General features: G+C 42.7%; 1 protein-coding gene across 1 annotated transcript in view; it reads right to left on the bottom strand.

Annotated features, from left to right (window-relative positions):
* LOC310773584 (histone deacetylase 4-like) overlaps positions 1–12,877 on the bottom strand; it is a gene marked incomplete at its 5' end in the record, with an annotated part of 93,123 nt that overhangs the window by 65,661 nt on the left and 14,585 nt on the right. Inside the window, one exon of the mRNA XM_083633492.1 lies at positions 2,449–2,738. Within this exon, the coding sequence (XP_083489618.1) occupies positions 2,449–2,738 (290 nt within the window). The remainder of the gene's footprint in view (positions 1–2,448; positions 2,739–12,877) is intronic.

Here is a 12,877-nt window from a genome sequence, read left to right as displayed (position 1 = left end):
ATCGTGTGACAATAAAAGACGGGCTTGTCCGTCTGAAATCGTGAAAGAAAGAAAGAAAGAAAGAAAGAAAGACCTATAAATCAAGTTGCACAATGGAGAAAAGATTTTGTTATATTCCATCCAAGTAAATCCTCAGTATTAGCATCTAATCTCCTGCCCCCACCCCCCTCCCCAAATCCTTTTTGGAAATGTTCTCAAGCGCTGGGGGACCAAATTAAGTAGTTCAACTGTATTTGCATGTATTGCCATTCATATTGCAATAGTATTTATTATTCTACAAAGAATGATGCAAGAATGTGTTGTAACAGGATGCGGCCGTGCAGGACAGCTCCGGCTCTCCAAGGCCTTTACAGATTGGTCATGTTACTCTGCATTCACTCTCTGTCTGTCCAGGTCGCCATGACCCAAACAATCATATGGACTTCATTAGAGAGCCAGTGTTTGACAGGTACTGTATGGGCTATTCTCATAAAGTCTAAGTATGAGTCTGCGATGACAACTCAAAATGCCATTTTGCCTGCACTCAAAAGCCCAGGAAAATCTCACTTCTCCTCGTGGTCCTTGGTGCTTTGTAAATCAGTCAGAAATTAGCTCTATAAAACACGTATTCAGTGCTGAAACGAGATGGACAGAAAATCAATCGATGATCATTTTAGTCATTTATCAAGTAAAAATACCAAACATTTGCTGTGTACAACTTCAAAAAGTTTGCTGCTTGTCTCTGTTTCATATCATTATAAAATACTTTATATTTTTTCAGCTCTGGGAACTTGTAATGAGCATTTGTTATTATTGTTGCATTTCATACACTAATGATTAAACAATTAATACAAAAAAATCCATAGAGATTAATCGTTAATGAAAACAATATTAGTTGTACCACCCACTGAGTTGCAGGACCCGCACATATGGCATGTGGAAGCCAAACATATCCACTTACCACCTTAAATTACTGTTCTCTGTCCCTGAAGGCAAAAAGTATTGTGGCAGACACAACAAAGAGCTGTCTTTGCTTTGTTTAGTCAAGTTTTAATGGATTTGGTCCAGGAGATGGCTGCTTTGATACGGGACTAATGGAGCGCTTGAATAAAAAAGAAATTACTTTTCTGAATCTATTTGCTTTTGCACTAGTTACCTGTAGCCTTGATCTGAGAACTGAAAAGCCCTTGCCAGTGTTCTTTTAATAGGCTGCTACATCGCGAGCCTGAGACTCAGCATGCAAGGCAGTGTGTACCAAAGTCAACGCTGTGTGCAGCACGGAGAAATTAATTAACCCCGAAGCTTGCATTTCGGGTCGTTCCGTTTGATTGACCGGTCATAGAAACATGGTTGGTGCAGAGAAGTTATGGCAAAAAGGAGATTATAGGCTATAACCCGCTATCAATTGTTTTTTAAGCTCAATAAACACAGATCTAATATGTATATCCGGTATTTATTCCAATTGTCCGGCAAACTGGAAGCCGTTCTTGTCTAATGGAAACACTGCCTGACACCTCCATCTCATTCCAGACATGGGGACTCGGACTTGTGACTTGGACTTGAGTTGCACTTAAATCTCACACACAGTAATGAGACTCGTCCTCAAAGGACTTGTGACTTTTTTTTTCTCTCTCTTTTTTTTTGCACATGAACATTAAGAGAATGTCTACTAATAATAATGTCAACTAATCAATGCTGATACTGTATGATAATAGATGGAGTGAGAAAAATACAGGACATGCTTTGAATCCCTTAGTTTTAGCTATGCAGTGTTCTAAGCAGACTGGATGGCATCCAGCAGATGATAGAACGCTCATCCATAAGAGACTTGAGACTTGACTTGGACTTGCCCCTCAAAGACTTTAGACTTGACTTGGACTTGCCCCTCAAAGACTTGAGACTTGACTTGGACTTGCCCCTCAAAGACTTGAGACTTGACTTGGACTTGCACAAAATGACTTGTGAGCATCTCTGTCTCATTCCCGCTGGATTCCTGAGGTAATGTCAGTTCTCAAACTAGAAACAATCAGATGCACAGTCCAGGGCTCTTTGAAAAGGTAAAAAAAAATGGCACCCCCTCTTAAGACTATTTTGCAAAAGAATTTGATGCAAAAACTTTAGATTAGCAGCCCCTCACATCTCTACCCTATCCCCACAACCTCCTCTCATTCCTTCCTTTAGATTGTATTACTTACTTTGTCTTTATTTCTTCATCCTGTTGACATTGCATATGCAAGTAATTAATGTATACAAGGTGTGCACTGTGCAGGATATTCCATGTATGCATGCATAATATGCATGGTTGTGTGCATTGCAAACATGCGTCTTTGCAACCTACTGTCTGTTTTATTACCTTCTCTCTCTTTTTTCCTATATTTTCTTTTATTGAAAACTCAATAAAACAAATTGAAATAAATAAACTCTCCTTTGAAAAGTCAAGGCAAAATTAAAATAAAGAGAAATAAAGACCTTAATGTGCTCCTGTAGCTGGGCCTCATGCTGGCGAGACAGCTGCTCGTGCTGTCGCTGGAACTCTGCGATGAGGATCTGCCTCTGGATCTGCTGCTTCTGCTTCAGGGACAGCAGCTCCTGCTGCAGCTGCTGCTCGCGCCCCGAGGAGGGCGCCACCGAGCCCTGTCCCGGGGACGGCTGCTGCCCGGGCGGGGACAGCTGCTGCTGCTGGTGGTGATGGTCCACGCGCAGGTCCATCGGGATGGCAGCCGGGGGGAGACGCAGGGGCAGCGCTGAGTTGATGTCCACTGCAGGGATGGAGAGAGAGAGAGAGAGAGAGAGAGACGTTGAATGTGCATGTGAAGTTCAAGTTCAGTTTATGTTTATAGCCTCTTATCACACAAGCATGTCTCAAAGGTCTTTACATAACATCATCACAGTATACAGTAGTAGTACATCATATCTGCACACAACATAGATTACACATACATCATACATATTACACATTTTACTAGCTTATATACATGACGATACTGCACAAACACAGCATATCTTTAGACTGTGGGAGGAAACCGGAGCACTCGGAGGAAACCCACACAAACACGGGGAGAACATGCAATCTCCACACAGAAAGGACCGCGGTGGAGATTTGAAGCCATTCTTGCTGTGAGGTGACAGTGCGACAGTGCCCATCTCCCCCAAGGTATGTGCCTCATGTGTGGAGGTGGGGCACTGCTCTGGGGCACATAGCTGAACATGTCTCAGCTTTAGCCGCAGCACCACACACACACACACACACACACACACACACACACACACACACACACACACACACACACACACACACACACACACACACACACACACACACACACACACACACACACACACACACACACACACACAACATCAACGTCACTCTGACAAATCAAAGCGCCTGAAGGGACTAAGCCCGAAATAACACAAGTCAACATGGAGCACTCAGAACTCCCTTGTTTGTACAAGCAAACAAATACATACTATCATCATGACAGAGAAAGATTGTCAAAATAGTCAGCAGCTTTAGTTTCCTGATGAGAAACATATAGCAGCGACATCAGGACTGCTAGCATAGCTAACTGTAGCTAATGCTATAGCAGTGAGAGTGAGATCAAGGCCTCCGTAGTGGCATTCTTAGTGGTATGTTGTCATGTGTGTTCAGTCATTTCAGTTTCCAGCACTCGCTGCTCTGCTTACCACCAAGGAGGTTATGCTTTCCGTGTCATTTGTCTGTCTATTAGCAGGATTATGGAAAAACCACTGGGCTGGTTTTCATGAACGTTTGTCGAAGAGTGTAGCATGGGCCAAGGACGAACCCATTACATTTAGGAGCGGATCCGATCCGACACACGGAATTATTTGCATAGCAGACTGGACTGTTGGCCTTGGAGGTCGGCGCTCTCCGAGTGCCCTTGTAGTTTGCTCCGTTTTTACAGGACAGGAAGCAAAAAGCACAAGAGGACAGCAGGGCCCGCCCCACACACCAAACTGTCACATGTTCCTGTTTGCCAGAACACCTGCGAGGGCAGACGGTGTGCAGCTGAACGGGATTAAATCAAAGCTCTTAGAAATATAATATAAAGAATGTAATGCTTCTCGCTGCTTTGGGATGCAGACTTGAGCAGTGGCAAAAAAAGACACACCGTACTGATGTTTGAGAGGGCTGCCCTCGGCCAGAGATCTTCTAAGTCAACTAATAGTCATTAGTTCAAGCGATTAATCGATTAGCAATACACCCACCAAGTGTGAAGTGGATCAGACAAACGGTTGTCAAGATATACTCACACATGAGGACAAGGACACACACACACACACACACACACACACACACACACACACAGAGTGACAGAGATTCCTTGCATTGTAGTTTGATAGCATCAAAATGACAAGGCACAGCTCCCCAATGGAGTTTGAGTGGGTGTTTTTTTCTTCCTGCGACTAACCGACTAATGAAAACTTGGTCGACTAAGGCCATGTTCACACTACAGGCAAATCCAATTTGCTGCTAAAGTCATTAATCATCATTATCTTAATTGATTTCCCAAATCTGATTTGGGAGAGTGTCCGCACTGCCACAAATCTGATTTGGGCAAGTGTTCAAGTCGGATCTGTGTGTGTCCAGACCTCCATATGTGGTTTGAGACAAGTGACACAAATCAGACTTGTAGCGTCCAGACTCATGAAACCAATCTGGACAGAATCATTAATAGGTCATTAAAGTTCACAAATCAGATTTGGCCTCCTAGTCTGAACATGGCCTAAGACTCTACTCATCGACTAATTGACTAATAGTGGGCAGCCCTAATGTTTGGTATCAGTATCAATTCTGTTATTTTCCCGTCATTTTCATCAAGAAAATACACTCAACTGCCATAATTCTATTTAGAGACAATTGACAATTGACAGAAAGGGCTTGCATCATAAAATATTCTTTCAATCAGCACAGCAAGGTACTGAAACAACACCGGATTTCAAGTATTCGCTATCAAAACTTTGTTGTTGTCAACAATACCCCGCCCTACATCCGTCAGCACTCGATATATCAGGTGTTATTAACATTATTATTAGAAATGTACCGTAGAATCAGCAGTGAAACCCTACTGTATCTATCCCACAAACTTGCAGACACACACAAGAGTCTGTGTGAAGTTCTTATCAGCACACAGGCCCGACTCTGATGAGTCTGTGTGAAGTTCTTATCAGCACACAGGCCCGACTCTGATGCTGCAATTTCAACCTGGAGCCCGGCGACATCTTGACAAAGCCCGCATTGACCCGTGGCGGTGCAGAGCTCGGGCCGGGCCGGGCCCAGCCACCCACAAATCACTGCACAGGAAGCCTTCCAATCACGCGGCTTCCTCCCCATTAAATCTGAATAAATAGGAGTCGATTGGCTGATTATTTACCTACATGTTTACCGAGAGTGCGGCGCGAGCCAGAGATACTTGCTTGGAACTTTGTGTTAATAAAGAGGCAAACACGCCCTCGTCGGCGCAGACCCACACACGCACTGATACACTTATACAAGCACTTACATGAGGAAACACACCGCACGCATTATCCACAGTCACATTTACACCTGGGCTGCACCGCTCTGCCCAAAACCATCAGGCATGATGCGCTGTGACCCAAAGGATCAACTGGCACCCGAGACATATCCATATTATCAGCTGAGACATGTCCATATTATCAGCTGAGACATATCCATATTATCAGCTGAGACATGTCCATATTATCAGCTGAGACATGTCCATATTATCAGCTGAGACATGTCCATATTATCAGCTGAGACATGTCCATATTATCAGCTGAGACATGTCCATATTATTAGCTGAGACATGTCCATATTATCAGCTGAGACATATCCATATTATCAGCTGAGACACATCCATATTATCAGCTGAGACATGTGCATATTATCAGCTGAGACATATCCATATTATCAGCTGAGACATGTCCATATTATCAGCTGAGACATGTCCATATTATCAGCTGAGACATGTCCATATTATCAGCTGATACATATCCATATTATCAGCTGAGACATGTCCATATTATTAGCTGAGACATATCCATATTATCAGCTGAGACATGTCCATATTATCAGCTGAGACATGTCCATATTATCAGCTGAGACATGTCCATATTATCAGCTGATACATATCCATATTATCAGCTGAGACATGTCCATATTATCAGCTGAGACATGTCCATATTATCAGCTGAGACATGTCCATATTATCAGCTGAGACATGTCCATATTATCAGCTGAGACATATTCATATTATTAGCTGAGACATGTCCATATTATCAGCTGAGACATGTCCATATTATCAGCTGAGACATATCCATATTATCAGCTGAGACACATCCATATTATCAGCTGATACATATCCATATTATCAGCTGAGACATGTCCATATTATCAGCTGAGACATATTCATATTATCAGCTGAGACATGTCCATATTATCAGCTGAGACATGTCCATATTATCAGCTGAGACATATCCATATTATCAGCTGAGACATGTCCATATTATCAGCTGATACATATCCATATTATCAGCTGAGACATGTCCATATTATCAGCTGAGACATATCCATATTATCAGCTGAGACATGTCCATATTATCAGCTGATACATGTCCATATTATCAGCTGCCTGAGACATGTCCATATTATCAGCTGAGACATATTCATATTATCAGCTGAGACATGTCCATATTATCAGCTGATACATATCCATATTATCAGCTGAGACATGTCCATATTATCAGCTGAGACATATTCATATTATCAGCTGAGACATGTCCATATTATCAGCTGAGACATGTCCATATTATCAGCTGAGACATATCCATATTATCAGCTGAGACATGTCCATATTATCAGCTGATACATATCCATATTATCAGCTGAGACATGTCCATATTATCAGCTGAGACATATCCATATTATCAGCTGAGACATGTCCATATTATCAGCTGATACATGTCCATATTATCAGCTGCCTGAGACATGTCCATAGTATCAGCTGAGACATATTCATATTATCAGCTGAGACATGTCCATATTATCAGCTGAGACATGTCCATATTATCAGCTGAGACATATCCATATTATCAGCTGAGACATATCCATATTATCAGCTGAGACATGTCCATATTATCAGCTGAGACATGTCCATATTATCAGCTGAGACATGTCCATATTATCAGCTGAGACATATCCATATTATCAGCTGAGACATGTCCATATTATCAGCTGAGACATGTCCATATTATCAGCTGAGACATATCCATATTATCAGCTGAGACATGTCCATATTATCAGCTGATACATATCCATATTATCAGCTGAGACATGTCCATATTATCAGCTGAGACATATCCATATTATCAGCTGAGACATGTCCATATTATCAGCTGATACATGTCCATATTATCAGCTGCCTGAGACATGTCCATATTATCAGCTGAGACATATTCATATTATCAGCTGAGACATGTCCATATTATCAGCTGATACATATCCATATTATCAGCTGAGACATGTCCATATTATCAGCTGAGACATATTCATATTATCAGCTGAGACATGTCCATATTATCAGCTGAGACATGTCCATATTATCAGCTGAGACATATCCATATTATCAGCTGAGACATGTCCATATTATCAGCTGATACATATCCATATTATCAGCTGAGACATGTCCATATTATCAGCTGAGACATATCCATATTATCAGCTGAGACATGTCCATATTATCAGCTGATACATGTCCATATTATCAGCTGCCTGAGACATGTCCATAGTATCAGCTGAGACATATTCATATTATCAGCTGAGACATGTCCATATTATCAGCTGAGACATGTCCATATTATCAGCTGAGACATATCCATATTATCAGCTGAGACATATCCATATTATCAGCTGAGACATGTCCATATTATCAGCTGAGACATGTCCATATTATCAGCTGAGACATGTCCATATTATCAGCTGAGACATATCCATATTATCAGCTGAGACATATCCATATTATCAGCTGATATCGCTCGATCACAGATTAACTGGCATTAGGAGACAGGAGTATGAAAGTATCAAGTATCATTAAAGGAGAACTTCACAGAAAAACAATGCTGATTTAATAGTTATTCATGCACAAATGACATCACTGGGTCCACAACTGAACTCAAATAAACTCTTAATAACTGTCAAACTAAATTAATGTATGCAAAACTGTTTACAGTTTTCAGATATGTGTGAGATCATGTGCAACAATTTATATTACACAAATTGCACTTGTCACTATGCCACTGTGACAAATTGAGAAGCTTCATTCGTTCACATCATTCCTGCTACCAGCATCTTCACCAGGAGATTTCTGATACGGTTACATTCCCCCTGGACCCAAACTTCTCCATCCACACTCCAGTCATGCCCCAACACAGACACACACACTATTGAGATTGGATCTATGACACATCGCGTTCCCCGAGACAGAACATGCGACGCGTTTGAGGAAATAAAGCCATAAAGCATTCACAGAAAATCCCATGAAGGGATTGCAGACTTTAAAATGTCACTTCCTCCTTTGTGTTTTCGTGAACGCATCCCCCCGGGGGGCGTCTGCCGTCCCTGCACGTCGGAGAGCAACAACATGCAACGGGTCCTCGAGGACGGCCGTCATATGGGGGAGGACAACAACACATGCGTCAATAGTACAGTCACACAGTCAGTACAGTCAAACAGTCAGTACACTACAGTCAAACAGTCACTACAGTCAAACAGTCAGTACAGTCACATCATCTGCACTGTGCCTCCACAACTACAAATTACTCTATTTGTTCACATCACTTCAACCCGCAGTGCATGAGGTTTGACATTTCCCAGCCAGTCATATGATTGTTTGCTTTTTCTCTCTCTCTCATAAAGTCTCTGGTTTCCTCGTCTCTCTTCTTCTCTCAGCCCCCCCCCCCCCCTTTTTTTTTACCTTAGTCTCTCTTCTTGTTCCAATTAATTTTCGAGAAAATGAAATCGCGAGCTTTGCCGTTTGTGAATCGTATCCCAAATATTTCATTACACTAGGCTGGGCTGGGCGATATGGTTGAAATAAATATCGCGATAATCACAAAGACTTTTCTCCCATATTGATATCATGATTTGGCGTAGAATATGCAAAATCTCGTTAAATCCAGTGGTAATCTGAGTGGTAATGTTAGGTGTGATGATGTCAAACAAAATAGAAATATTCAAATATAATATTCATTATTCAAGTAAAGTAAGTAAAGCAAATCACATGTGCTTCTTATCATGAATTTTCAGCAGAATTGTGTGTCATGATATTCCAAAATCACCTTACCCCCACGATATGATTTCACTGAAGACAGACAATAAACGATAATATTGAATTATCGTCCAGTCATATTTCTAACTGCCTCCAGTTGTGGCTGTTTCCTGGCCCTTTCGCATTTTGAAAGTTGCAGTAGCCGTTTGGCAGTTGGTGGACAGGGAAGGGAAAGGAAGGCAGTAACGGGGGAATTGTTACTAAAGACTACAGCAGGTACAGAAAGTACACATTGACATCAAAATAGAAGAAGTGAGCTTTGATATGCTGAGGGGAGCAACGGTATGCAGATTAAAAAAATAATCTGCTAATCTAATATTCACTTCACAATGGAATCATGGTTTTTAAATTCCCATTCGTCACTATTGCACGGCCAAATTTGAGCCATTTTGGACAAGAGAAGAGAGTGTCTGCACTGCAGCGTGCAGTTCAGTTCAGACAAGGTTACGCCTGCAGCTTCTTGCTGTATCTGTGAACTGCTTAGTCTGTATGAGTCACTGTGCAGGCTGACATCCTCAGCTGATGTCTCCCTGACTATGAAGAAGTCAAGGCTGAGGACTGAAGGGGAAGGGGACACCATACTAAGCCTTTAGGCTCAACTTTGTGCTGACATAAGAGGTATACATGCCAATTTAAACTCAGTGTGACAGGTGAGGTGTGGACTGGCAGCAAGCCCAATACTTGAGGAAAAAGGCCTTTTTTTGTTACGACAGCAAATTAGTGGAACTGGTTTGGCCACTGGCTCTCATCTAACGTGGCTTTTAACAAGCAGGGGAAGCATAACAGTTAGTGAGAGAGTCAGAGGTATCAGGACAAGGCAGGGTGAGAATAAGACAGGAGAGATATGAATGATGAGGGACTGAAAACTGCACTTGTCAGAGCGATGCAGCACCAATCTTAGCTAATGCAAATCCATAACTCACACATACTGTAAGACTCGTACATAACACATTGGCGGACAAAATGTTCTCTCGCTAATATCGAGTCCCTGACACAACACAAACGTGCGCGCACGCGGACTGCCGATGACACGCGTGCACTTCATACGGCATCCCTGACTGCCGCCATCGGGGCTAATTGAGAGAGAGAGATACAGAGCGAGAGAGAGAGAGAGAGAGAGAGATACAGAGCGAGAGAGAGAGAGAGAGAGAGAGAGAGAGAGAGAGGGGGGGGGGGGGGGGGGGTCCTATCGTTGTACCTACCCATCAGTGCTCCCTTCCTTCTCCTTTGAGCAGCCTCCCTTCTCTCCTCTCCTCCGTTCTGCTGTCCTCTCCAAACTTACTGCTGCAGCTACTCCTCCTCTCCTCTCCTCTCCTCCTTCCTTCAGTCTATCAGTCCGTTATCGGGGGTGATACTGCGCTCCCTTTCCCAGACCGTCCCGACTTCTCCTCTCCCTCTCCAACCTCTGTTTCCAACACTTTTTTGCTCTGTGTTCATCCCCTCCTCTCCCCTGGCTTCCCTGTTTAAACCTGATGGGCGTCCCAGGTCCCACCCCTCCCTCTCTCTCTCCCTCCCTCTCTCTCTCTCCTCCCCTCATCCCTCGTTTGCCCAGTGGTGACATCACAGGGCAGTCTCAGGCATGCAGCCTGTTTATTCTGCAGCCCTCTGCTTTTCCAGGAACCAACGTCACACACACAGAACACACACACACTCTCTCTCTCACTTCTTGCACTCTCCCCTCACTCTCTCTCGGGCGAGGAAAACCCTCCAGACTGGTTGTAGTAGTGCATCAAATATCTCTCTCTGTCTCATTCTCTCTCTCTCTCCCCCTCCTCGACTGTCTCCATTGCCTTTCCCCCGCTCTGTTTCTAACCATGTCTCTCTCTCTTCTGCGGTTTACTACTGTGCGCTCAAATTCCTGGCCTGGAATTTGCCTACATTTCCCAAACAAATAAAACCACTAAATGGTTTAAGGTGAAGCTGAGGTAGGACTTTCCCCACAGGGAGGCTCCCAAGACATTTGAATAGGGAAAAATGAAAAAAAAAAAAGTATGATAATTGTTTATTACTACTATTGTTGTTTTTAATTACATGATGTATTATTGGTTCATGTCATCACAGATTTGTCCTCGTGTTCTTTTTTGTGGCAATATTGTGCATTTTCCTCAGTTTGACATTACGGTTGCTTGTAATTCACAAAAATCTGGTGCATTGGTATTAGTGCATGTGCATGCCATGCATACATGGCATGTGTTAAAAGGGATAGTTTGAATGTTTTGATGTGGGGTTGTATGAGGTACTTGCATACAGTCAGTGTACTACATGTGTATGAGGTACCTGCATACAGTCAGTGTACTACATGTGTATGAGGTACCTGCATACAGTCAGTGTACTACATGTGTATGAGGTACCTGCATACAGTCAGTGTACTACATGTGTATGAGGTACCTGCATACAGTCAGTGTACTACATGTGTATGAGGTACCTGTATACAGTCAGTGTACTATGTGTATGAGGTACCTGCATACAGTCAGTGTACTACATGTGTATGAGGTACTTGCATACAGTCAGTGTACTACATGTGTATGAGGTACTTGCATACAGTCAGTGTACTACATGTGTATGAGGTACCTGCATACAGTCAGTGTACTACATGTGTATGAGGTACCTGCATACAGTCAGTGTACTACATGTGTATGAGGTACCTGCATACAGTCAGTGTACTACATGTGTATGAGGTACCTGCATACAGTCAGTGTACTACATGCGTATGAGGTACTTGCATACAGTCAGTGTACTACATGTGTATGAGGTACCTGCATACAGTCAGTGTACTACATGTGTATGAGGTACTTGCATACAGTCAGTGTACTACATGTGTATGAGGTACTTGCATACAGTCAGTGTACTACATGTGTATGAGGTACCTGCATACAGTCAGTGTACTACATGTGTATGAGGTACCTGCATACAGTCAGTGTACTACATGTGTATGAGGTACTTGCATACAGTCAGTGTACTACATGTGTATGAGGTACTTGCATACAGTCAGTGTACTACATGTGTATGAGGTACCTGCATACAGTCAGTGTACTACATGTGGTAGAATGTAGCCGGCACAGTCCAAGTTTGGAGAAATGGAGACCAGGCACGTAGAGCTGTCTGCTGAGTGTGAAGGGGGCCATGAGCAAAAACGTAAACAAAAAACAGAAAAAATACATAAAATGCTTCCATACTGCTCACCTGGCTTAATCCAAGTCTCCACAAGTCCTGAGATGCAAAGCTGACTTGAAAAGATGTCATTTTTACACCTGTTTTAGATGAAATCTGCACTGGAGCCAGATGCTCGAGCTATAAGAAGAAAAAATAGAACTGTGGTTCCAGCTGCACATGGCTATATTTCAGCTAAGAACAGGGTGTAAATGATGTCTTTCCATGACAATTTGGCATCTCAGGGCTTATGGAGACTTGGATTACACCAGGTGAGCAGTATAGAAGCATTCTATTTATTTTTTACGTTTTTGCTAATGGCCCCCTTCACACTCAGTAGACGGCTCTTTGCCTGATGCAGCTGCTCTCTATTCTCCAAACTGGGACTGCGCTGGCTGCAT

This window comes from Poromitra crassiceps (genome assembly GCF_964638095.1).
Source record: "Poromitra crassiceps genome assembly, chromosome: 3".
Classification (NCBI taxonomy): Eukaryota; Metazoa; Chordata; class Actinopteri; order Beryciformes; family Melamphaidae; genus Poromitra; species Poromitra crassiceps.
The sequence above is the reverse complement of the archived record's forward strand: the minus strand, read 5'-3'. Positions and strand labels throughout refer to the sequence as shown.